Source organism: Saimiri boliviensis, chromosome 2 (genome assembly GCF_048565385.1).
Source record: "Saimiri boliviensis isolate mSaiBol1 chromosome 2, mSaiBol1.pri, whole genome shotgun sequence".
NCBI lineage: Eukaryota > Metazoa > Chordata > Mammalia > Primates > Cebidae > Saimiri > Saimiri boliviensis.
The window spans coordinates 132,580,185-132,606,844 of record NC_133450.1 but is presented as its reverse complement, the minus strand read 5'-3'; the positions used below and the strand labels follow the sequence as shown (position 1 = coordinate 132,606,844).

The 26,660-nt window shown below is 50.8% G+C and overlaps 1 long non-coding RNA gene and 2 gene segments (V, D, J or C); 2 read left to right on the top strand and 1 right to left on the bottom strand.

The window, feature by feature from the left end:
- The window catches only part of LOC101053130 (immunoglobulin gamma-1 heavy chain-like), an 80,961-nt gene that overhangs the window by 19,803 nt on the left and 34,498 nt on the right, over window positions 1-26,660 (top strand).
- On the top strand, window positions 77-9,286 carry LOC141582483 (immunoglobulin heavy constant delta-like). The segment is given in 5 exon segments: window positions 77-948; window positions 1,388-1,507; window positions 4,747-5,070; window positions 7,951-8,108; window positions 8,331-9,286. Coding segments are annotated over 5 exon segments (849 nt in total).
- On the bottom strand, window positions 4,562-25,659 carry LOC141582534 (uncharacterized). 3 transcript variants are annotated; one of them, XR_012515372.1, is made up of 7 exons: window positions 22,726-25,659; window positions 20,130-20,270; window positions 19,314-19,376; window positions 19,115-19,231; window positions 18,332-18,472; window positions 18,006-18,126; window positions 4,562-11,519 (listed from the first exon to the last, which is right to left on the bottom strand). It is a non-coding gene; the product is annotated as an uncharacterized LOC141582534 (long non-coding RNA). The 3 variants fall into 3 exon arrangements; XR_012515371.1 differs by having other exon boundaries at window positions 20,130-25,659; XR_012515374.1 differs by lacking the exons at window positions 18,006-18,126; window positions 18,332-18,472 and having other exon boundaries at window positions 20,130-25,659.

Sequence of the window (26,660 nt, the reverse complement as noted above, 5' to 3'; positions counted from 1 at the left end):
TCTTCCGCTTGGTACACGAGGTCATCTGGTGTGGCAGTGGCCCCACCCTCCTGCCCTTCTCCCTGGGCACCTAGGTCTCCAGGAAAGGGATTCTGAGAGCCAAGCCCAGCAGGGAGCCATACATTCTGGGACCTGCCACCCCTACAGCCTGCTGACCACGAGTGACAGCCCTTACAAGGGGCCAGGCCAGCTCATGGGCTTGTCCCAGCATCAGAGCCCCTGAGCCAGGCATCAGGAACAGGAGGACCCAATCCCACCAGCTCCTCCTAAGCCACTCAGAGGGCCAGACACAGGGCCCTTGGCAGGGCTATGGCACCCCATGCTCCCTGCAGGGCAGCTGAGGACCAGTGGCTGGGGGCCTGGGCAGGGGAGCCACAGGAGTGGCCAGAGGGGCACCAAAGCCTCTGGAGGAAAGAGCCTTCCCTTCCAGGGGCTCTGGCAACAGCAGCCCAGTGACTACAAGGCCACGGGTTCCACTCAGTTATTCTGACTCACAGCGCAGGAGCGGCAGCAGGCCACTCGGTCCAGCCCTCCTGGACCCCTTTTCCCTGGCTCCCCCACCTGCCTGCTGCCAGGGTTCCCTGCCCTGCCCTTCGTCCTGAGAGCCTCCAGCCTCAGACTCCCGCTGTGTTTGTCTTCCAGGGTCTGTCCAGTCTCCACACGTGTTCCCCATCACATCAGCGTGCCAGCTCCCGAAGAATGACAGTTTCATGGCCCTGGCCTGCTTGATAACTGGGTACCACCCGAAGCCCGTGGATGTCACCTGGCACCTGGGGACACGGACCCAGCCGCAGAGGAGCTTCCCTGAGGTGCAAGTAGAAGGGGAGAGCTACATGACCAGCAGCCAGCTCGCCACCCCTGTCCCCCTGCAGCACCAAAGCGAGTACAGATGTATCGTCCGGCACACCCCCAGCAACAGCAACATGGAGAAGACCTTCCCCTGGCCGGGTAGGTGGCCCTGGTGATCACCCAGAAAGGCCCCCAGGACCCCCACACCTTCCACTCAGAGCTTGACCACAAGGACAGAAGCAAGGGCTGGGCCATGGGGCGGCCCCACCTCCCCTCTCCCCCACCGTTTGTACCCCCGCCAGCCCTCCCCTGATCAGTCCCTCTCCCTTGGCCCCTCTGCTCCCTCTCTCTGCAGCCCCATGTCCCGACATTCAGATCCTTTTCCTGCCAGACCCTTCCCCCAACTGCATGGAGGCAGCTTGCTTAGCAAAGGTGGTTGCCGAGCAGGGGCCCCCCACAACCAAGCTCCCACCCCATGCTGCACCCCTCCCTTCTGCCCACCTGGCTGCCATGCCCCCACCTTCCTGTCCACAACCCCGCCCCTGGTACCCGCGTGCCTCTGCCCTCACCCTCACCCGCACTGCTCCTCGGATTTCAGAGTCTCGGAAGTCCCCCTCAGTGTCCACCACACCACCCCAATCACCATCCCAAACACCAACCCAAGCAGAGGGCAGCCCCTCCAAGGCAAGCAGAATCCCAGCTGCCACCAGGAACACAGGTGAGAAGCCCTTTCCCTGCACATCCCACCCCCACCTAGCTGCTCATTCCTCAGCTGCCTCCTCCAGGCAGCCCTTCACAACTCCTTGTCTGAGTCTCCAAGTCACACGTTGGGTAAGGAAAGGGATATTGAACTGCCTCTAACAAACCCCTACCTCCAGTCAGCTCCGGCCTGTGGGCCAGCAGGTGCCAAACAGCCGCAGACTCCCAGAGTGGACGCAGGGCCAGCTCCAGGGCTCCCTGGCCCATTGGACCCAGCTCCGCACTGCTGAGCTGAGGCGTGGACACGTGCGCAGCCTCACAGGGAGCCACCCTGCCAAGGCGGCCCAGCGTGTGGACTCACCTGTCACTCGGGCGGCAACAACCCCTCCCTGTGACCCTCGCCTCCCCAAGGCCTGGCTATCTCCAAGTGCTGAGTCCTGGTAGCCAGCCTGCTTCTCCCCCTCACCCTGCCTGCCACCCCAGAATGGTGAAGGAAAGAGAATCCTCTCCAGGAAGTTTATCTGAGAAGTCCAAAGCTTGTGACTGAACCGCCTGAGATGGCCACGTGGCCGGGGAGGGGTTCCGTGTTCGGGAGAACCCAGGTACATGCCTGACCCTCTCTGAGTGTGGCGGCAAGTACTAGGAGAAGTGCAGTGAGGTGGGTACACCCACAGGCAGAATGGCTGTCCCTCGCCCACCCTCCAGGGTGTGGTCAAGCTCTGCCAAGGGTGTGGCACAGCCATGGTGGCCCCTGCCTGGATGGGTGGTTACGGTGCCCTCACCCTGGGCCAGGATCTGCCTCCACTCTGCAGGTACAGAAATGTGACATTCCCGCCTGTAAACGTGCCTAGCACCAGGGCTTGGGGTGGCAGATCAGATGCAGGGAGATGGGCCAGAGCCTCCCGTGAGAACGCTGAGGGTATCGGCTCCCCGAGCCAGGTACCTGCATTCGTCCCCCTCCGCTCTTCTCATGGGCAGTGGAGACTCAGCAACTAAAGGAGCTGAGTGCATTGGCGGCCAGCCCTGGAGCCCGATCACACCCCACGGCCTGGTCTGCTGCTGGAGGCGCTTCCCCTGCGCAGCCTCCGACAGGACAGCCAAGGGCTCTTACTCAGACCACAGCCTCCCGAGTAGCTGGGATTACAGGCGTGCACCATCATGCTCGGCTAATTTTTGTATTTTTAGTAGAGACAGGGTTTTGTCATGTTGGCCAGGCTGACAAACTGGCCTCAGGGCCAGGAGAATTGCTTGAACCAGGGAGGCAGAGGTTGCAGTGAGTTGAGAACACACTGCTGCACTCCAGCCTCGGCAACAAAGTGAGACTCTATCTCAAAAAAAAAAAAAAAAAAAAAAAAGGAGGAGAGGGAAGGAGAAGGGAGTGGAGGGGTCTAAAGGTTTAGCTGAACAGATAAATCCACCAGAAAAAAATATAGGGGGGATACTCCATGACATTAGTCTGAGCAATGATTTTTGGCATGACCCCAAAAGCTCAGGCAGCCAAAGCAAAAATACACGAATGGGATCATGTCAAACTAAAAGGCTTCTGCACAGCAGAGGGAACACTCAACAGCAAAGAGACGGCCTATAGACTGGGAGAAAATTATCTGCAAACCTACAACTGAGAAGTGACTGGTATCCAAAATGTATAAGGATCTCAGACAACTCAGTGGTAAGAAAACAAATAACTCAATTTAAAAGTAGGTAAAGTATCTCAGTAGACATTTATTAAAAGGAGACCTATAAATGGCCAACACGTACATGAACAAATGCTCAGCCTCACTAACCTTCAGAGGAATTCAAATTGAAACCAGAATGGATATCATCTCACAGCTGGTAGGATTCCTACCACCAAAAAGACAAAACGTCACAAGTGTTGGTGAGGGTGTGGAGAAAGAAACCCTGGTGCACATGGGAGGGCAATTAACGCAGCTGCCATGGAAAGCAGGCAAGACAGAGTTTCCTCAGAAAACGAAAAATAGAACTACCATACCGCCTGGTAATCCCACTGCTGGGGATGCAGCCAGAGAGAAAGAAGACACTATTTAGAAAAGACATCTGCCCTCCCATCTCCTGGCAGCCCTAGTCACAAACACCAAGATATGGAACCCACCTAAACACCCCCCAGCAGACACACGGGTGAAGAAATGTGGCATGCACACACAGCGGATACTATTCAGCCTTTAAAAAGAGTGAAATCCTGTCACTGGCAACAACGCTCATGAGTCTGAAGGGCACTTCTGCTGAGTGAAGTCAGTCAGGCACAGAGAGAGCAGCCACGTGATGGCACCTGCCTCTGAGTGCTGAAAGGGCAAACCCTTAGACACAGAGAGCAGAGTGGGGTTGCCGGGAGCCGGCTGGTGGCTGCAGAGATGCTGGTGAAAGGACGCAGAACCTCAGCCGGGAGGAATGAGCGCAGGACGTCCCTTGTACGCGGGAACTGAAGTTAGTCACAATGGGTTGTATTCGGAAAAGCACTAAGAAAGTAGATTTTCAGTGTTCTCGCCACAGGAAGTAACAAGCCTGTGAGCTCAGGCCTAGGCATCCGCTGGACTGAGCCGTTCCGCAATGGACACAGATTTCAGATTATCATGTTGTACCTGACAAACATATATAATTTTTGTCAATTAAAACCATTTTAACAGGAAGAGGAGGAGAAGAGAAGGAGGAGGAAGAGGAACAAGAGGGCGAGACAAAAGCCCCTGGTTTTCTTCTCTGGTCCATCAAAACACCTATGGCCCCATCACCAGTTGGCCTAAGCTACTGAAGCAATTGCTGCTGTGTGGGCGGGCCCTGAACACTTAGAAACTCGTGACCCCTAAGGGCCCCCACGAGGAAAGTCAGGGTCCGCCCGGAACCAGACGCCTACTCCGGGTGCACTGAGGAAGAAGCTCTTAGGGGTGTCTCAGGTCCCTCGGAGGGCTGTGCCGCGTGGGTCGGGGTGCGGTGAGGTAGGGTCCCAGGCTTGGTGGGTGAGGTCAGGAAGCCTCTCTGCCTCTGGCCAGCATGTCCCCCACACTGCCTCCTCCCCATTGCCCCCCATGGCACTCCAGCCATCTCCCCAGAGAGGCTGATGGAAAAACCCAGGCTGCGGGTGAGTCCCGCCTGGCAGCCACAGCACAGAGAGCTCTGGAAGCATCAAAGACCCACATCTGCTCAGGGGAGAGCAGGCAGCAGCCCTGGGCTGGACCAAGAACTGCAGCGCCCATGCCCAGTGGGCCTTTGCCCACAGATCTGACCTCCTCCTCCCCCTCCCCGCAGCTGCCCAGGCGCCCATCAAGCTTTCCCTGAACCTGCTGGCCTCATCTGCCCCTCCCGAGGTGGCCTCGTGGCTCCTGTGCAAGGTGTCCGGCTTCTCGCCCCCCAACGTCCTCCTGACATGGCTGCAGGACCAGCAAGAGGTGAACGCTTCTTGGTTTGCCACGGCGCACCCTGCCCCGCAGCCCGGGAGCACCATGTTCCAGGCCTGGAGTGTGCTGCGTGTCCCGGTCCCGCCCAGCCCTCAGCCAGCCACCTTCACGTGCAAGGTCCATCACAAGGCTTCCCAGACTCTGCTCAACGCCAGCCTGAGCCTGGATGTCAGCTGTGAGTCACCATCAGGCCCAGGGCTGGGAGGGGAACTCAGTGGGGGGCCACAAGGAGCTGGAATTCACACCGGGCAGGGGTGGGGCGAGCCAAGGCTGCCCAGGGCACATGGGCCCCTTCTCGGTGTCCGGCAGGAGTGCAGGGTTCCCAGTGCCCATGGGCCACAGATGTCCCTGTGCCTATCCTCACTGTCCACACCGTGTGCTGGCCCAGGCTGGCCGGCACAGTTGAGAGGTGGATCCGACCCCTGGCTGTGCCCAGAGGAGCTGTGGTTTCCTGCCAAGATGCTCTCCATGGCTGGGCGCTGGGCACAGGCCTTCCCTGGTGTGAACATGAACATGGTCGCCCGAGCAGCTGCCCTCCCTGGGGACGTCTGACCATCCAAGAGCACAGTCAGTGCTTCTGGGAGTCAGAGGCGTCTCCAGAGACCCCACATGTCAGGTTTGGGCTCAGAGCCCAGTGAAAGGCCTGCCCCACACATGCCCATAGTGGGCGCTGACCACGCTGCTCAGAAGCGCAGAGGGAACAGAGCCCCGGAGTGCCGGCCCCCAGCCTCCTGCCAGGCATACCCTTGGCCGCCCCCTTGAGGCATGGCACCCAGACCAGTGCCCCACCCCAACCTGAGCATGGCCCAGGCTGCACACACAGCAGGAGGGTGCCTGCCCAGCTCAGGCCTGCTGCCCGAGCCCCAGCTGCCCAGCCAAGGGAGGTGCAGGAGGCCCCAGGCATGAGCTGGAGCCAGGCACCCATGCCCCCAGGCTGCCCTGCAGAGCCAGAGAAAGGAAGACACCCAAATCAACATGGAGCAGGGGCGAGGGCTGTCCCAAGCTCTGCTGGCCCCGGGGTCTCCCAGCAGCCCTGACTCCCGGCATGGGCCTTCCCCCAGAGTGGCCCTGTGAGGTGGCCTCACAGAGGACAGTATCTGACCTCTGTGTGTGACCCTGCCTGCCTCACACAGGTGGGCCCCACAGCCATGGGTGCCCCACCTGACCCTGCAGGGACCCCTATCCCCCTGCAGCAGCAGCTGCTTCTCAGTCCCTCAGCCTCCCATCCCCGTGAGAGGGTCTCCCCTGAAGCTGCAGCCCCAGCCCACGGCTGCCCACCTGGGGCTGAGACTCCCTGTCCACTGCCTCCTCCCGGTCAGGGCACCATCTGTGCTGGGCCCCAGGCTCAGCCTGCACCTTCCCATCCTTGCCATGGCCTCCTGACCTTGCCTGCCCACCCTCCACCAGGGGCTCCACACTGACCCCTCCCGGCTCCCACACCCAGCTGGGGGCCATCCCCAGGCACAGGCAGTCTGGGATCTCACCGGGGAGCCTAGACCATCACCTGGCCAGACCCAGGAGAGGCTGGCAACTGCCCTGCCACCATGCCCCAGGCTCCAGGCTACAGTCCTATGGGTGTGGGTGTGGGTGTGTGCACCACGTGTGCCCATGTGCACCGGGATACCCAGCGTGCCCTTGTGCCCCCAACACAAGTCTCCCTCTCAGGCAGTGAGGCTAGATGCTGCAGTGGTTAGAGCCAAGGCTTATCCCACAGAGGATTCTGGCACCTTGGTCCAAGGGAGCCCCATGCCTTTCCTGCCTCGATTTCCCCTCTTGTCCTGGGCTGCAGTGAGGAGGAAGTGAGCTGGTGCTGGGAGGGGCTCCTGTGTGCACATGGGCAGGAGGGGTACAGTGTCTGAGCACCCCGGCCCTCACCTGAGAGAGAGGAGCAGGAGCTCCCTGACCCACCCAGACCACAAGCCCCATGTTCCAGGTATTTCCCGTTATCTATGGCAGAGAACCCAGCTTCTTTCTGAATTTCCAGTTCTTCACGGAGCAATGCCTTTGTAAGATGCAATAAGAATCACTGGAAAAATGATAGGAACAGAAAGACACACCGATTTTTTGTTATTAGATTTAACAGACCATGGCCCCGTGACAAGGCCCCTGGACCAGATCTGTCCGCAGCCGCCACTCAGCAGCTCTGGCTGAGCTCACCGCACAACACAATAAACGCTTGTTGCATGAACACTAGGAAACCTGTGGCGTGGCTGTTTCTTGTCGCTGTTTCCTGCCTGCCCACGGGCTCTTCCTCGCGGATGGGGCTGTGCTCGCCAAGGAAGTGTTTCTCCCGGCCTAGGCTTGCCTCGGGCCCCGCTGCCATCTCCAGCCATAGGGAACAGTCTATATGCACATTTGTTCATGCCAGACCTTGCTTAGCCCCTTCCACCACCCCCTCCTGCTGCTGGGATAGAATCGCCCTGCCTGGACCTCCCCTCCTGGCCCCTCCTGCCCTCCTGGGTCAGCCCCCAGGTCAGGGCACTCACTGATCCGCCCAAGGAGAAGCCACGCTCTGCTTGCTGCCCAGCCGTGTCTAGTCTTCCACATCCTGTCACCTGGGTACTTCCTAAGGAAGGTCTCCATGTGTGCAGACTGCCAAAGAGCCCCCCCCCATCACCCTTGTCACGGGAGCACAGTCCACAAGAGTCTGTGGTTCCATCTGCCTGTCCCACTCAGGAAAGTGTCCAGGCGATGTGTCCAGGCAGGGAGGACACTGTGGGCAGAGGCTTGTCAAGGGGACAGATGCGGGAGAGAGCGGGAGCTCACTGGAGACAGCCCTGCCACCATGCCCCAGGCTCCAGGCTACAGTCCTATGGGTGTGGGTGTGGGTGTGTGCACCACGTGTGCCCATGTGCACCGGGATACCCAGCGTGCCCTTGTGCCCCCAACACAAGTCTCCCTCTCAGGCAGTGAGGCTAGATGCTGCAGTGGTTAGAGCCAAGGCTTCTAGTGAAGATGCGTTGTCAGCTCAGCTCCAGCCTGTGCAGGGTGGGCGGAGGGGCAGCCTGGCCCTCAGGACCAGGGAGCTTCTCACTCGGCCCCTGTTCCTCCCCAGACCTGGCCACGACCCCGTTGATCCCTCAGAGCGAGGATGAGAACAGCGATGACTACACGCCCGTGGATGACGTGGACAGCCTGTGGACCACCCTGTCCACGTTCGTGGCCCTGTTTGTCCTCACCCTCCTCTACAGTGGCATTGTCACCTTCATCAAGGTCAGGGGAGCAGCCGGGCCCTGAATGCCCCTCGGGGTGGGTATGGGGCCCTTCCAGGGAACATGCCGGAGCTGGTCCAGGGATCCTGGGCCAGGCAGAGGCAGAGCTGAGGGAGCCTAGAGGACGTGCAGGCCATCCATGGGCTGAGGGCCCTCTGTCTCCCCTGCCTCTGTACCCCTCAGGCTGCCAGGCCCCTGTCTGACCCCAAGGGCTCTCTTGCAGGTGAAGTAGCCCCGGGAGAGCAGGATGCCCTGTACCTACGGGGAAGGGAAGCGGCCTCTGTGCCTCACCCGTGGCTGCCAGAAAGCAGAGAAGACCTACCTTGGACTCTGCTGCATGTGGGAAAATGCTCCAGCCCCTGCCCCCAGCTCTGCTCTGTCTGCCACAGAACCCAGTCTTCCAGACCGGGGGATGGGCGCCCATCACTCCTCAGCGAGGCAGAGCATCCCTGCCCTGGCCCTGACCCCTGTGCCTCCTTCCTGTGCTTCCCCAGAGCCAGCCAGTCCCAACTGCTGCCCCCTGGCCTCCCCATAAACACGCTTTGGTTCATTTCACCTGCCTCCTGTTCTTTGTCCCAGCGGTCTGGATTCACCTCAAGTTAAAGGACACAGGGAGCTGAGGGCAATGGGGATGGAATTGGGGCGTCAGCAGCAACAGGGAACACAGCAGCCAGCTGTCACGGCAAGGAAAACCGAGCGGAGACCCTGCTCTGAAGTTAATGGGCTAAGAAACCCTCCTCCCCACACCAAACACAAGCATACACAGTCACCTGTACATGCACACACACGCACACAAGCACCTACACACATGCACACAGCTCACAAATAAGCACAGAGCCACACACACGCACACAAGTGTCTACGCACATGCACACAGCTCACAAATAAGCACAGAGCCACACACACGCACACAAGTGTCTACGCACATGCACACAGCTCACAAATAAGCACAGAGCCACACACACACAAGCATCTACACACACATGCACATGTGCACGGCTCACGAATAAGCACAGAGGCACACACATGCAATGCACATATGCAGCTGCACACCTGCAAATATGCAGCACACCCACATGCATGCACACATAGGCAGACGCACAGACATGGATACACATGTACACAGGCATGGACACACATACAGACATGGACACAAATATAGGCATGGACACACACAGGCATGGACACACACACAGGCATGGACACACATACACACAGGCATGGACACACATACACATAGGCATGGACACACATACAGGCATGGACACACAGGCATGGACACACACACAGGCATGGACACACACAGGCATGGACACACATACACACAGACATGGACATACACACAGGCGTGGACACACACAGGCATGGACACACATACACATAGGCATGGACACACATACACATAGGCATGGACACACATACAGGCATGGGCACACACAGGCATGGACACACATACACACAGGCATGGACGCACATACACACAGGTATGGACACAAATACAGATATGGACGCACACAGGCATGGACATGCACACACAAAGGCATAGACACACATACACACAGGCATGGACACACATACACACAGGCATGGACACACACACAGGCATGGACACACACAGGCATGGACACACACAGGCATGGACACACACACAGGCATGGGCACAGGAACACAGACATGGACACACAAGCACACACATGGACACACATGCAGGCATGGACACACACATACAGGCATGCATGTGCAGGTCTGCAGACACAGACATCTGCATGCGCACATATGGACTCACACCTGCACACACATGTGCACACAGGCATCAAAGACACACATGCTCCTGACGCACATACACACAGACATGCACACTTACGCAGGCACACACCATGAGAAGATGGCACCAGAACCACCTTGCATGTGGAGCCCGTTCTGTGTCTCTGCCTGCACCTCTTACTGTCTGCATGCTGTGAGCAAGAGCCTGGACCCCCGTCCCTCCATCTCCTCATCAGAATGGGGTGAAAATGCACCTGTCAGATAGGGTGGGGTGAGAAGTAAATAAAATCCCATCTGAAAGGGACTCAGCAGGGACCCGGCTGTTGGTCGGCCCTCCTGTTACCATCTGCTGAGGGCTGAACATTTGTGTCCCCCTGAAATTCTTACATTCACAAATTCATGCATTTCCCCCTGAAATCCCAACCTCCAGTGTAATGAATTAGAAGATGGGGCTTTTGGGGGGCAATGAGATCAAAACTGATATCCCCATGAAGAGGATTAGCACCCTTATGAGAGAAGCCAAGAGAGCTCCCTCACCCTTACTCACTTGTGAGGAGATGCCCTCTGTGAACCGGGGTGCAGGCCTCACCAGACGCTCATCTGCTGGAGCCTTGGTGTGGGACGTTCAGCCTCCAGAACAGTGAGAAATAAGTTTCTGTTTTTTCTAAGCCACTATGTCTGTAGTGTGTGGAAGTCATCAGGATCAAAATGGAGTCACCTGTACTAAAAAAAAAAAACAAAAACTTCCTGACAAATAAAGGCTGGGAAGGCCAAGGAGAGAAGAGAGTCCTTGTGCACAAACACTTGGCAACAAGAACTATCGCGAAGGACTCGGCAAAAACTGCGACTGGCACAGAGGCCATCACAACCTCAGCACCAAAAAATGCTCCTGGGAGGACCTGCACAACCTCAGACCGGTGTGGCCTTCGTCGCTGATCCTTGTGGCCGAGGGTCATCACCTCAAAATGGTCGTGTGGTCCTCCCGATTCTTCCTGTGAAAGCCCTGGTCTCCCTCTGCCTCCCTGAATACGTGCTCTGTTCACTATGGCACACGTCCCATTGCAGTGCTCTCTTCCCAAGTAAATACCTCTCCCTTTCAGAAAGCTTCTCTCTGTTGCTTAGGGTGAGATAAATGGGGTCAGAGGTGGGATGTGGAGCGGGATCACTGCTGGAAGGCGGTGGCAATTCCCGGGCCGGCGTGCAGTCTTCGCCTGAGCCTTCTCGCTCTCAGCTTCCCCGGTCCCCTTTTTCCGACCTACTCAGTCTTCTCTCAGGACAACCCTGCCTCTTTCTGGAAGATGCTTTTTTAATATTACTTGGGGTTTGTTTTGCTTCTCAGACTACCTTAACAAAGGACCTTACCTCCCTCCCACGATGAAAAAGGACTTTTTGCCTTTTCTGGCAAGTCCTGTTTGGCATGAAGATGCTCTGGTCCGAGCACTCTGGTTTCACAGAGTCTGCACTCCGTCTCTGAGGGATGTCTTCTCTGGTGCGGTGACCGGTTCTTTCTGTGTGCCTCCTTTAATATGTTGTTGGATCTGCGTGCCTGGGTTGACTTTTTTGAGAGCGCCCTTATCTGACTTCTTCTGCTGTGATTACATATATCTGTAAATGATTCCGCTCTTTCCGTCTGCTTCTTTCTAAAAATCTTTTCAGAACAAAATAAACATTGTAAATGGTGAGCACATGCTGGCTCGTTAAAAGCTGCCAGGGCACCATCTAAAGCACCAGTCTGAACTGCCAGCATGGCCTCATCGAATCTGTAGAATGTTCTTCACTGTCAAGGGATTAACGAGAAGGGGAATGATTTTTCAATATCAAGGCATGCCAAGTTTTCCGGGACTCCAGCTGGCTGCATATTATGGCTCATCCTTGTGCACATTTTTTAACTAATGGGCAAATTACATCAAGGAAAATTTAGAGTTCTAGACTAATTTGTCTGGATGTGATGGCCCAGGCCTATAATCCCAGCATGTCAGGAGGGCAAGGTGGGCAGATCACTTGAGGTTAGGACTTCGAGACCAGCCTGGCCAACACAGCAAAACTCCATCCCTACTAAAAACACAAAAATTAGCCAGGCATGGTGGTGTGCACCTATAATCCCAGCTACTTGGGAGGCAGAGGCAGGAAAATCACTTGAACCTGGAAGGCAGAGGTTGCAGTGAGCCAAGACAGCACCACCGCACTCCAGCCTGAGCACCTGAGCAACAGAGCAAGACTCCATCTCAAAAAAAAGACTAATTTAATATTGCTGGTTTAATAACAACAGCTATATCTTCTGAGTTACCGACGAAATACCCATACACTTAACTTTCTCACTTAAGTGAACATCTGATAGTCACAGGCTATAAAAATGGTTAAAATGGAAATAACTTTAAATGATGACTAGCTTTATCTGATATCTCAATTTTCATAAATAATCTAGGTAAATTGTTAAAAATAAATTAATTAAACCTGGTGTTGTGGCACACGCCTGTAGTCCTAGCTGCTCAGGAGGCTGAGGTAGAAGGATTGCTTGAACCCAGGAGTTCAGGCCTCCCTGAGCAATTCCATAAGACCGCAGTCTCCAGAATAAATAAATAAGATAAATGTAAAGAAATAAATGTTTATAAATAAACTGTTACATAATTTAAAATCTTAAAGTTATGTTATCTTTAGTTAAATAAAAGATATTTATTAAATGTCTGGGCCATTTCCAAATAAGATTTTGAAAACTAAAACAAATTACTGAACCTAAATGTTTGTTCTTGGCTTCTTAAGTTTTATAGAAATTTCATAGAAAGACTAAATTTATTTGGGTCTATTAATACACATAAAAACTATGTTATGGTGAAACATGCTTTTAAAAATTACAAAATTGGGCCGGGCGCGGTGGCTCAAGCCTGTAATCCCAGCACTTTGGGAGGCCGAGGCGGGTGGATCACGAGGTCAAGAGATCAAGATCATCTTGGTCAACAAGGTGAAACCCCATCTCTACTAAAAATACAAAAAATTAGCTGGGCATGGTGGTGCATGCCTGTAATCCCAGCTACTCAGGAGGCTGAGACAGGAGAATTGCCTGAACCCAGGAGGTGGAGGTTGTGGTGAGCCAAGATTGCGCCATTGCACTCCAGCCTGGGTAACAAGAGCGAAACTCCGTCTCAAAAAAAAAAAAAAAAAAAAAAATTACAAAATTGTTCTCATCTATAAAATAGTGATATGTGGCAAATGTTTAAAACTCGCTTGCTAGAAATTAAGGTGACAAAGAGTTAAAATTCTAATTAATACATATAATTCTGTCTACAAAGCACATCACAAAAAATAAGATGTGTTTTTTATTTTTAAAAATTATAAGAAAGTCATTTACAATTTATTCTTATTGCAAAAAAAAGTTTGTGTAATTTGGAGTTTGTTTAAAGGCTGTTTCAAAGCATAGATTTAGGAAATAAATAAAAACAAGATAGAAAAGAACCACTCTCATCTGCTGCCATGTGAGACGCGCCTGCTTCCCTTCCACCATGACTGTTTCCCAAGGCCCCACAGCATGCGGAGCTGAATTTAATCTACAAATAGAGGTGAACAAGTACTTTAAGGTACATGGACAATAATATGCTTTGCAGCATAAAGACCTGAAAACAAACTACATGCTCCTAAGTAGGAAATTGTTTCAATAAACCACGGAACATCCAGTGGAAAACTCCAGAGCCACTGAAAAGGCACGAGGGAGGAGCTGTCATCAATATGGCTTCCAACAGCGTCTGTTCATGGTTTCAACTCATATCTGTCCCTAAATGTGCACATTTACCCCAGGCGTCAGCACTGGCAGTCAGCTGTGTGCCTCCCATTCAAGACATCAGTGGGAAGTAGGAAAGCTCCTTTTTAAAGTTTCCTAAAGAATAAGCGTGCTCATAACTCTGTGTGAAGCCCTGTCCTATGTAGCTGTTAGACACGCTATGCTTACAGGCACCTAGTACGTTCTACATCCTTGCACTTTAACCACGATGTCTGTGCTGGACGTGCTCACAGGCAGGTCCCAGCTCTCCATGGCTTTCACCTGTTTAGAAAAGTGTTAAGTTGCTAGCCATCGGGTTTTAGTTTACATGGTGAGGTCTGGCTCCAGCCAACGGAGATCAGACACAGCAGTGAGGATGACCCCAAATGTGTAAGGGATAAATTTGTGTGTATCCCTTTGTTCACTGTACTCTCTTGGCATGATGGCTAGTGAGGGTCCCTTCCTGCAGTCCAGGAAGTAAAAACTGCATTGCTGAAAGATCGATCCTTTGTCTCAGTGCTGATTTTCCTTTGTGGCACCGAGCATCGATTTCCAGCAGCATCTGAACCAACACAACGGAAGGTGGGTAGTTGGCTCAGTCAGGCCCCAGCAGTGTACTGATTCCCAGAACTGTGACTCTCAGATCTTACATGGCAAAAGGGACTTTGCAGATGTGACCAAGTCAATGACCTTGAGATGAGGAGAGGGGCTGATGTTCTTTGGGTGGCCCTGAATGTGACCGAAGGTGTCATATGAGGGAGGCAGAGGGAGACGTGAGACAGAGGAGAAAGTGCTGTGACCCCAAAGCCAGAGGCTCCTGCTGACCCTCCAGCCCCACCCCACCCCACAGACCATGCGGTCTTTTTAAAACATAAATCTGTCAGGGCAGCCCACTCAAACCCACAGAGAGGTACCCACTGCAGCAAGAACAAAGCCAGAACTCTCAGGCCGGACCCACTGCCCTCAGCCAGCCTGGAGCCCCAGTGCCCCCAGGCCTGGGCCTGGCCTCAGAGTGTAACTGGCTCCCAACACCCATCTGCACTGCGGGCGCCTCACCATCGCCTTCCCTGAGAGCACAGCCAGCCAAAGTGGCCCTCCCGGTGAAAGGACGAATCAACAGTCGGGCCGGGCACACCCTCAGAGCTGCTGGCCAGCGGAGGAAGCCGCTCAGACCTCTGCCCTAAGCACGAAGCCCTCCACGGGCTATCACAGCTGCCGCCCCGCTGTCCCCAAGGAGGCAGCTCTTGGCTTGTCCCTTGGGCCTTGAATTTGCAGGAAGCCCCATCCACAGGCCCCCTGGGAGGTGGGAAGACATCCCGGGCTCCAGAGCCCGCCACCTGTGACTCCCTGAGGACAATGGGAACCTGGTGTGGGGCAGACGGTCTGTATTTGAGCTTTGTTTCTGTCTAGGAATCATAGCTTAAAAATGCCCTAAAATGCACGACGCTACGCGCATTGTCCCCAGCAAACTCCCCACCCTGCCCTGCTTTCTAGGGCCGGGACTGACCCGGCACAGCCTGTGCACCTGCCCAAATGTCCACGGCCCCAGCCTCAGCCACACTTGTTTTCCTGAACCTTCAGCCGACAGAACCGCTCCAAGAGAATGACTCAGGGAGCTGCCTCCAGCTCCACTTCCCCTTTTCATGTTACATAAATGTCCGTTGAGTCCTGACCAACTACAGAAATCTGTCTGCTGGGGGCATGTGACGGCCGCAGGTGGCCCAGGGCCCCGCACAGGGCTGTGTTTACAGCTTTCCCGGCACCGAAGCCATGGCCGTAACTCAGCCCCGTGACAGGGGCCTGGGCGCTCGCCCCCTCATGCTCTGCAGCTCACCCGTGTCACCGCAGCCTGCTGGGCCCAGACGCCGCCCTCTGTGTTGGCACTCAGGGCAGAAACATCTGTTTCCAGCTGGGAACAAACAGGACATGTGTGCCTCCCACAGCTAAATCAACACTTGACAAGCCGGGCCTGACCCCGCCACTCACTGCCAGCCACCTGCCTGGGACCAGCCCATCTCCTGTCCTTTGGTATTTTGGGGGAAGGATCTGAGCCCTTTCTGCCCCGCTAGACTTGGGGACAGAGGCCTCTCAAGACCTGGACAGAAACCAGGCCATAGTCTCCAGCCCCAAAGGCCTTCCAGAGGCCTGCACCTCTCCCGCCGAGGCCCTGATGTCTGTGGTTGTGGCCACAGCCGGGTCTGTACTTGCCAAGTTTATTCTAGAAAACATTCATTGGGACAAGAACGCAAAACAGAATTGGGGAAATGCAAGAGAAAAGAGAAAGGATTTCTGCTCTCACTGTAAGGACAAAAAGCATATTAAGGACCAGCATTGTTACAGATCAATAATCAGACCAGAAGAAGGTATGGCAAGATATCTGTGTTCTCTTGAGGTGAGTAAGAGTTTTCTCAGAATGAAGCTAAGAACCGGAATAGGGGAAAGTAAGATTGATAAATTTGCCTACAGGGGAAAAAATAAAGTGTCTGTAAGGACAGAGCCACCAACAGAAACAAAGTAAACACCACAGGAAAGGAAGCGACCCAAGAATCTAATATCAGAGAGTCCACGCGGGTTCCCAAGCGGCAGAACCAAGAGGAAATGATGTGGACAGACGCAGGGCCACGGCCACGGGTGTGGACGGAGGGAGAGGCGCGAGAGGGAGAGTCTACGGAATTGGCTCACACAGTTATGGAGATGAATGTCCAAAAATCTGCCGGGCAGGCCAGCAGGCTGGAGACCGAGGACAGCTGAGGCTGCCGCTCCGTCCGAAGTTCAGCCTGCTGGCAGGACGCCTCCTCCTGGGGACCACCGTCTGTTTGCTGTTAAGTCCTCCAACTGTCTGGATGAGGCCCACCCACATTATGGATGATAATCCGCCTTTCTCGAAGTTCACTGGTTGAAGTGTTAAGAGCATCTAAAGATCACCTGCACTATCCAGACTAGTGTTTGCCCAAGTGTCTGGGTACTACGGCCTGCCCAAGTTAACACCTAAAACTATCACAGAGTCCATGTAAATGAATGTCAAAAAAAACACATGATGAATGAGACAAACTCGACCTTGAAGAAGCTTTCAGTGAAAGGTGGGAAGAAGAGTTCACTTTAGCAAGCTGCAGACACAAATAGCCAATAGAAGACATGGAAATGGTTAAAAGTCAATAGAAAGCAGCTTCCGGTGTGATTTCATTGAACACCTACTGCATGCCGGGCACGTGCTAAGGTGGACACATGCAGGGTGCCTGCACTGTAGCACTGAGGTCTCAACGGGGAATGGATAATACAAATAACAAGAAAACAAAAGACGGGGAAACGCAGTTAAAAAGTAGTAAACACTCCGTAAAGGACAACAGTGCCAGGTGAGGGTGTGGCCATCAATGCCAGGTGTCCAGGACATGTCCCTGGGGACATGAACCACAGAGAGATGCATCCCAGGCAGAAGGAATGGGGGGAAAGGGTCCGGGGCAGAAACGTGCTTGCCAAGTTCAAGAGCCATGGGAAGGCCGTCGGGCTTGGGAAGCAGTGGGCTGGAAGGACAGGCCAGAGGCCAGACTGCACGGGGCCAGGCAGGCCCTGATTCCAGCCTCGGACATCGCTCTGTGGGGATAGGAAGCCCTCAGAGGGACTCAGGTGGGAGGCGGTTGTGTGTTTTCCTGGGAGCCACAGGACAGCAAGTGACACGGGGCTGAGGAGGGAAGTCACAGGGTCCACCAGTCTCTGCACAGGAGTCCCAGAGGAGGAGCAGAAACAACATCCAGAAGAATATGCAAAGTATTCAAAAGTAATTCAAAATATTCAAAAATTGCATGTTATTACTTAAATAGTATTAGAAATAATAAAAATACATAACTCATCCATGTAACCAAAAACCAAAAACTTGTATCTCAAAAACTATTGGAATAAAAAATAGGAAGAATGTCCTCGTTTGGTTATTCCCACAGCTGCGGTCTGCAGCCCCTGTGGACCTCCGTTTCGTGGTTCTTCCTCGTGGGGCTGCGTCTCCTTGCACGTCTGGCTCTTTGTGCCTGGGTGCCAGATATTGTATTCAGAAGTATTGGGTTGAGCCATTGAGCCTAAAGTGATATTATAATTTTCCAGAGATGATTTTCATATGCTTCTGGCTGGTTTCCAGTAGAATTCAAAATCAGAGGTCAACTTAATCTGGTGGTAGAGAAGAACCTGAGATTTTAGGGCACCCGCCATCTAAGCAGTGTTCACTGTACCCAGTATGTCCTTTCTGATTCCTCACCTCCCCACCCACCCTCCTCCTGTGAGTCAGGCACAGTGACTCACACTTGTAATCCCAGCACTTTAGGAGTCCAAGAAGTTTGGGACCAGGCTGGGCAACATAGCAAGACCCCATCTCTACAAAACATGTTTTAAAATTACCTGGGTGCCGGGCGCAGTGGCTCACGCCTGTAATCCCAGCACTTTGGGAGGCTCAGGCGGGTGGATCACAAGGTTAAGAGATCGAGACCATCCTGGTCAACATGGTGCAGCCCCGTCTCTACTAAAAAAAAAAAAAAAAAAAAAAAATACAAAAAAAAATAAGCTGGGCATGGTAGCACATGCCTGTAATCCCAGCTACTCAGGAGGCTGAGGCAGGAGAATTGCCTGAACCCAGGAGGCGGAGGTTGTGGTGAGCTGGGATCACGCCATTGCACTCCAGCCTGGGTAACAAGAGCGAAACTCCTTCTCAAAAAAAAAAAAATTACCTGGGCATAGTGGTACATGTCTGTAGCCCCCACTATCCGAGAGGCTGAGATGGGAGGATTGCGTGAGCCAGAAGTCTGGGGCTACAGGGAGCTGTGGTTGAATCACTGCACTCCAGTCTGGGTGACAGTGAGGCCTGTCTCCTGAGAAAAATAAAAGTTAATAAAATTTAAAAATTAATAAAATAATAGTGTTACTAGGTTTGAAGAGTTTAAACACAATCTGAAAATTTCATCATAAATTGAAAACTATAAAACACACATAGCAGATTTTTTTTAATTTAGAATTTTAGCACTGAAGGGTACAATTAAGAGCTCAAATGATGGGTTTAAGAGCAGAGTTAACACAGCTGAAGAAAGAGTTAGTGAACCAGAAGTTGGGTCAGAAGAAAATATGCAGAATGAAGAATAGACAAGAACTGGAGGGTTAAAAGAAGGGAGTGTCCACCGATAAGGTCTAACATATAAATAGTTAGAGTCCCAGAAGGAGAAGTGAGAAAGAAGAGGAGAAACATTTTTAAAGTGGCAATTGCAGAAACCTTTCCATACTTAAAGAAATACCCTAAAGAATAATATAGAAAAATTCTATATTATTCATATAGAATAAAATACATAGAAAATCTCATCTAGGCCAGGCGTGCTGGCTCATGCCAGCAGTCTCAGCACTTTGGAAGGCTGAGACAGGCAAATCACTTGAGGCCAAGAGATTCAGACCAACCTGGCCAACCTGGTGAGACCCTGTCTCTACTAAAAATACAAAAATTAGCCTGGTATGGTGGTACTCACCTGTAATTCCAGCTGCTTGAGAGGCTGAGGCAGGAGACTCTCTTGAACCCAGGAGGCAGAGATTGAAGTGAGCCAAGATCGCGCCACTGCACTCCAGCCTGGGCAATGAAACTCCGTCTCAAAAAAAAATAGAAATAAAAAATAAACAGGAGAGCAGCGTTCACAGACAATGTTCAAAGAGACAGAGGCTTCATCATACCTGATGTGGCGGAAAGACCACTGGATGACTTGAGGCTGAGATATTTGGTTGACAATCTCATCTCTGAAACACATGATTTGAATTTTTAGCTTAGACAAACTTGTTTTTCTCCAGCATCAGTTCTCAACAAGAATAACACTACTATGACTACGCCAGTATCATTAGAAGATCACGTTACATGGTATATTATCAAAGGCTCCATCAACTTTATAGCCCAGTACCCAATATACACTCATAGATATCACATATGACAGAAAAACAGTATTTATTCTGTGCTCAAGCACACTGGACTCTAATACCAATTCTAATCACGCCCTCATTTGTTGAGCCCTCGGATCAGCAACGTTTTTATCATTAGGACCCTGATAATATCGAGCTCACCATGTGTCTCTGGAAATTACATGAGGTGACATATGCAAAGAACTTAGGGCAGTGCCAGACGCGACTCTTCCAGCTTCTGTGGTTGCCAAGTGCCCTGGGCATTCCCGAGCCTGCAGGCAGATGGCTCCAGCCTCTGCATCTGTCTTCATGCAGTGCTGTCCCTGTATCTGAGTCTAACTGTCCCTCTTCTTAAAATGGCACTGGCCGTGCTGGGTCTAGGACCCACTCTACTGTATGGTGGCCTCATGTTATCTTTTTTCTTTTTTTTGTTTTTGGGGTACATGTGAAGAACATGTAAGACTGTTGTATAAGTACACACATGGCAGTGTGGTTTGCTGCCTTCCTCCCCATCACCTATAATGGGCATTTCTCCCCATGTTATCCCTCCCCAACTCCCCACCCCCTGCTGTCCCTCCTCAATTTCCCCCGACATACCTTAGTGTGTGATGCTCCCCTCCCTGTGTCCATGTGTTCTCATTGTTCAACACCTGCCTATGAGTGAGAACATGCGGTGTTTGATTTTCTGCTCTTGTGTCAGTTTGCTGAGAATGATGATTTCCAGGTTCATCCATGTCCCTACAAAGGACAGAAACTCATCGTTTTTTTATGGCTGCATAGTATTCCATGGTGTATATGTGCCACATTTTCCCTGTCCAGTCTATCATCGATGGGCATTTGGGTTGGTTCCAGGTCTTTGCTATTGTAAACTGTGCTGCAATAAACATTCGTGTGCATGTATCCTTATAGTAGAACGATTTATAATCCTTTGGATATATACCCAGTAATGGGATTGCTGGGTCAAATGGAATTTCTATTTCTAGGTCCTTGAGGAATCGCCACACTGTCTTCCACAATGGCATGTTATCCTGACTACATCTTCCAAGTTCCTCTTTCCAAATAAGGCCACATTCACAAGTTCTGGGTGGACATAAATTTGGTGGTGACTCCATTCAACCCAGTATACTTTCCCTTCCCGAGAAGAGCAGTTCGGACTGGAAGCTGTTCAGTGAGCATATCAAGGGTCGGGGGTGTCTGCATGTGGGGTGGGAGGAGAGATTCAGGGGCCCAGAGTGGGAAGCCAGTGTAGAGTCTGGGCTCGGGGCACCCACAAGAGCAGCAGCAGGCAGCCTGATGTGGAAAGTCAGATCTTAAGCGCGGTGGGGACGTTCCACAGGGGGAGGGAGTGCAGACTAGAATGGAGGGGAGTCAGAATGGCAGAGGGGAAGGGAGTACTGGCAGAGAAGGCAGGCTGGTCATGCAAGGGGATCGGCCAAGGAGGTAAACATACTGAAAAGAACGGAAAAGAGAGAAGGCATTCCAAATACCAAAGGGGAGTGCTATGGCCTGGATCACGTGGCTCTGTGATCTCCGGTGTTGGAGGCGGAGCCTGGTGGCAGGTGATTGGATCATGGGGGCAGCTTCCATGAGTGGTTTAGCACCAGCTCCCCAGTGCTGTTTTCCTTATAGAGTCCTCCCGAGAGCTGGCTGTTCAAAAGCGTGTGGCACCCCCCTGGTCTCTCTTTCTCCTGCTCCAGGCATGTGAGACGTGCCTGCTTCCCTTTATCTTCGCCTTCTACCATGATTTTCCAGAGGCCTCCCCAGAAGCCAAGCAGAAGCCACTATGCTTCCTGGATAGCTTGCAGAACCGTGAGTCAATTAAACCTCTTTTCTTGATAAATTACCCAACCTCGGGTATTTATTTATAGCATTCAAGAACAGACTACAGGGAGAAGCTGGAATGAATCCCACGGTACTGGACTGTAATTTGATGCATAAGTTTGAATCCATGGTTTCTAATATAAATAGCCATGATATAGGAGCTGTCCTGATTTGTAGAACGTTCACGAGGGAGGAGGTGTCGGGTAAAAAAAGAAAATACTCTCTTGAGTGATTCGGAAAAAAATTATTTGTACTTTTCTTGCAACTTCTAATTTTTTGCTAAAGGTCAACAAATATTTTCAGATGAAACAGAACATTTGTTGCCAGAAGACACACACTAAAGGAACTACTTAAAGGTATGCTAAGAAAGAAGGAAAAGCATCCCAGAGGAACCCTCAGAGATGAAAGAAGGAATTCAAGAGTGTGAAGTACACAGGCAAGTATATTTTAAGTTATTGACTAATAACGATGATGATGTGATGCCTAGCGAGGACAGAAAATTAAAACAAAATACATAACAATCACATATAAGTAATGAAGGGCTAATAACAGCATCATCTGACAAGAAGATAAAACAATTAGTGATACTTTTTTGATAAATTAAACTAATAGAAAAAAAATGCAACTGTAAGAAAGTCTGTCCAAAGGAAGGCAAAGAAAAAGAGATAAAAGAAGATGAACAAGGACACCATTATCTCATTTATTTGTGGAATCTAAAAAGAGTAGAGCTCAGAGAATTAGAGATTAGAATGGTGGTTACCAGGCCAGGTGTGGTCCCAGCACTTTGGGAGGCCACGGTGGGAGGATCACTTGAGGTCAGGAATCTGAGATCAGCCTGGCCAACAGGCTGAAACCTAGTCTCCGCTAAAAATACAAAAATCAGCTGGACGTGGTGGCGCGTGCCTGTAATCTCAGCTACTTGGGAAGCTGAGGCAGGAGAATCACTTGAACATAGAAGGCGGAAATTATAGTGAGCTGAGATCACGCTACTGCACTCCAGCCTGGATGACAGAGCCAGACTCCGTCTCAAAACAAACAAACAAAAACCATTGCATTAAACTCCATAAATGTACCTAATTATGATTTGTCAATTTAAAATTACGTTAACTTTAAAACCACATTGCTAGACAGGAGATTTAGGCTCAAATATATCAGTATTTACATTAAATGTAAACAGGCTAGAGTAATGTCACTGAAAATGGCAGCTCCACAAATGTATTCCTTTACAAAAGCAACAATTAAGCTGGCAAAAAAACTGACAGAATTCATTTTTCATAACTCTAGAATGTAACCAAAAACTTAAAACAAGGGGTGCTTAATGAAGAAAGATACTGCTAAATTTGGGGAAGAGAGAACTGTGGGATTTTCTTACCTGCCTATAAACTCTCATTTTCCAGCTCAGAAGCAGCCAGGGCAATAGCAGCTCATCTTCCCAGTGTGATTTGCTGGTGCCAGCGGGAGTGAAAAAGACCTTGTCATCAAAGATCTGTGTTTGTGAATCCTGACCTGTCTGACAGCTCTCTCAGGGGTCAGCTCAGGAGCTTGCCTTTGTTTTACTAATCCCAACAAACACACACAGAGAATTCTCTGCAGGATGGAACAGCCTCCTGGGCAGCATTCACGGAAAGTATTTAAAGGCATATACTCATTGCAACCCTCTAGGTCAACAAATAATGGAAGGGGACAACAGCAGGCAGATTGAAATGCCTAGGTAGAAAAAGGCTAAGGAAGGAAATGTGGGGAAATTAGAACTTTAAAAAGTTCCCACATGTACTAGGGAATTCAGACAGCTATATGCATTTCTAGACGTATGCTCAGGTAAGCCTTGAGAAGGTCCTAAGCTTTCATCTCTGGTTAGTCACTAGGCTCCACATGAGCAGGAAGTAGAGGCTAACGCAGAGTTGTAAATGACCTGGCTAAGTGGATAAATATAAGTATTAATAAAGTTTAATCTACAATTTATAACCTTACCCCAGAGAAAACTGTGAACCAGATATGATTTCAGAGGAGATTTCTGATAAATATTTAGGGAAATATCAAACTTCTTAGACAAACGCTTCCAGAGAGCTGAAGAAGAGTGCATGCCCGGTAAGCCACTGTTTGAAGCCTGTGCGATCCGAGTGTGCCATCTGCTTTCCGTCGGGACTCCAACCAATAAAGTGATTCATCACAGAAATGAACCCAGGAAACCAGCCTTCAAAACGGACTTTTGGGAGTGTTTCTCACCTATTTGAGGAGCACAGGTATAATTTATTGCCTGCAGGAAATGGGGTGGCCATCCATGGCATGTGGTGGCACCATGATGTCTCAGACTGTCACTGACAGGAGTGCAGGCAAAGTACCAGGAGAGAAAAAGTCATGGGTAGGGCAAGGTCCAGGGGCACGTCGTTGTTATGGCGACGAGAGGAATGCTAAATATTCCTCTCGTTACGGAGTCACCAACTTTTTCTCATGACCGTAGAGAGTGTACACAGGGGAAAGGAGACGGTGCCAGCCATGAACACGGCAAAAAGAACACACAGAGAGCCATGGAAGCTTGAAGGAGTCCCTTGGCTCCTGGTCATGGGAAAGGTAGGGCTGGGACCCTGCCGATTCATTACAGGTGAAAGTCTCAGAAATCGTGGGGCTAAGAAAACATGCAAAGGTTTATCACCATCCCACGTAACACCAAACAGGAGGCCCTAACTGCAATCCTGTTGGACATGGTATCCAACTTCAGAATTGTGTTTCAAGAATCTGCTTCCTGGGACCACTTCTGTCTGCACTGGGGATCCCCAGAAGCTGATCTTGAGGGATTATGTTCGTTTGAGAGGTGATGCCAGCAAACACTAGTGGAAGAGTTGGGGATGAAAGGAAACCAATAAAAAGTGCACTAATAAGCACTTTACCATGGAAATAACTGTAACTGGATCTCACCAGGGGCCTCAGGAAGCCTGTGTCAAACACACACTTTCCCAGTTCTTCCCCTGCGCACACACCCCAGCAGCGAGGGAGCTGGGATATTTATATGCTAACTTGTTAGTCATAGGTTGATGGCAGTTTGTGTGGAGCAAAGTCCTGTGGAACTTTAAGCCTGTCATGCACAAAAACCCTGACTACCAGAGAAAACCCACAGGCAAGAAGATGCAGATGCTAGCAGTTAGAGGTCACACTGGTATACACTAAAGAGAAAAGGCCCAAGGCACCTGCAGGGCACCAAAAACTACGGCCACAAGTGTACAAATGCTCAAATTAACAAGACAATGCCATGTCATCCCCCAAAGTCATGGCAACAATTCACACTCCCATCAGTAAAGCTGAGGCCTTATCCAATACCAATGTCTCAGTGATTTCTTCCAGTCAAATGGGCATAAAATAATACATTTCATAATGGTCTTAATTTGAGTTTCCTTGATTTTTTTTTTTTTTTTTTTTGAGGCAGAGTCTTGCTCCATTGCCCAGGCTGCAGTGCAGTGGTGCAATCTCGGCTCACTGCAACTTCCACCTCCCAGGTTCAAGCCATCCTCCTGCCTTAGCCTCCTGAGTAGCTGAGATTACAGGCATGTACCACCACACCCAGCTAATTTTTGTGTTTTTGGTAGAGATGGGGTTTCACCATGTTGGCCAAGCTGGTCTCTGACTCCTGACCTCAGGTGATCCACCTGCCTTGGCCTCCCAAAGTGCTGGGATTACTGGCATGAACCACCACAACCAGCCTGAGTTTCCCTGATTCTTAATGAGGTTGAGAATCTTCACACACTCAAAAACTCTGCTTCGGCGATGACTCCTCTCTGCTGAATCACATTTTCCCTCTGTTTAATCATAATATCTTCTAAATACAAAAAAGAAAAGAAAGAAAACTGCCCCTTGATTCCACATCTATTGCCACTGTATTGGTCAGCTTCCTTTATGGCAAAGCCCTGAAGAGTTCTCTCTATTCATGGTTTCCAGTCATCTCAGCCAAGGCTCTCTTCCATTTTTCCTTCATTATCTTTTACATGTATACTTAAGACAAAAAAGCATAAATGAAACAAATATAGATTCTAAATACAACAAAATAATGCATGTCTATGAACAAGCACCTGACCTGAAACTAGATCATCAATTATTTGCTTGTGTTTCCTTCTTTTATGTATCCTTGTGTCCTTTGATCAGAGGTGGCCACACTCGTTATTTTTGTATTTATCATTCTCTTCCTTCTCATAAAAAAAAAGTGATCAAATATGGCCAGGCACGGTGGCTCACACCTGCAGTCCCAGCACATTGGGAGGCCAAGGCAGGCAGATCACCCAAGGTCAAGAGTTCAAGACCAGCCTGGCCAACATGGGGAAACCCCATCTCTACTAAAAATACAAAAATTAGCCAGGCATAATGGCACACACCTGTAGTCCCAGCTACTCAGGAGGATGATGGAGGATAATCCCTTGAATATGGGAAATGGAGGTTACAGTGAACCAAGATGATACCACTGCACTCCAGCCTGGGTGACAGAGGCAGACTCTGCCGCAAAAAAATTATCAAATATGTATGTATATCTGAACTTGTCTGATTCTGTTTGCTTCTGAGCTATATGAAATTATATCATACTATATGGAGTTGTTTGTGATTGGCATTTTTTACCAATTTTTATATATTATGTTTCCAAGATTCATCTGTGTTGCTGTGGGGAGTGGTATTTTATTCACTTTCACTGCTGAATTTGTTTTCCTTGGATAGTTGTTTCAACATTGTTCTATTATTGACTGTCTTACTATTACATTCTTGTTCCCATCTGTTGAGATGCTGTTATGGACTGAACGTGTCCTCATCTCTCCCCAGACTCATATATTGAAGCCCTGATCCTCAATGTGATGGTATTTGGAGACAGGGCCTTTGGGGAGTGATTAGGTTTTGACGAAGTCAGGAGCACCTCACTCTCTCTGCCATGTGAATGCATTGTGAGAAGGTGGCCATCTACAAGCCAGGAAGACAGCCTTCATCAGAGCCCAGCCATGCTGGCACCCAGGTTCTCAACTTCCAGCCTCCAAAACAATGAAAAACAAATTTTTGATGTTTAAGCCACCCAGTCTGTAATATCTTTGTCAGGACAGCCCAAACTGACTAAGATGGATACAAGCTGGAGAGTTTCCCTATGAAATATGCACAAGAGTAGAAGTACTGAGGCATAGAATGTTTTCTCTGTTTAGTTTTCTGAAAAGCGTTTTATCAGATATGTTACTATAACAACTAACTAGAGTCTAACACCTCTGGGGAATTTTGATGATCATTGTAGAATATATGCCTTAGAATTATCCCAAGGGACAAGTGACCTGGGGCTTTTACACACAC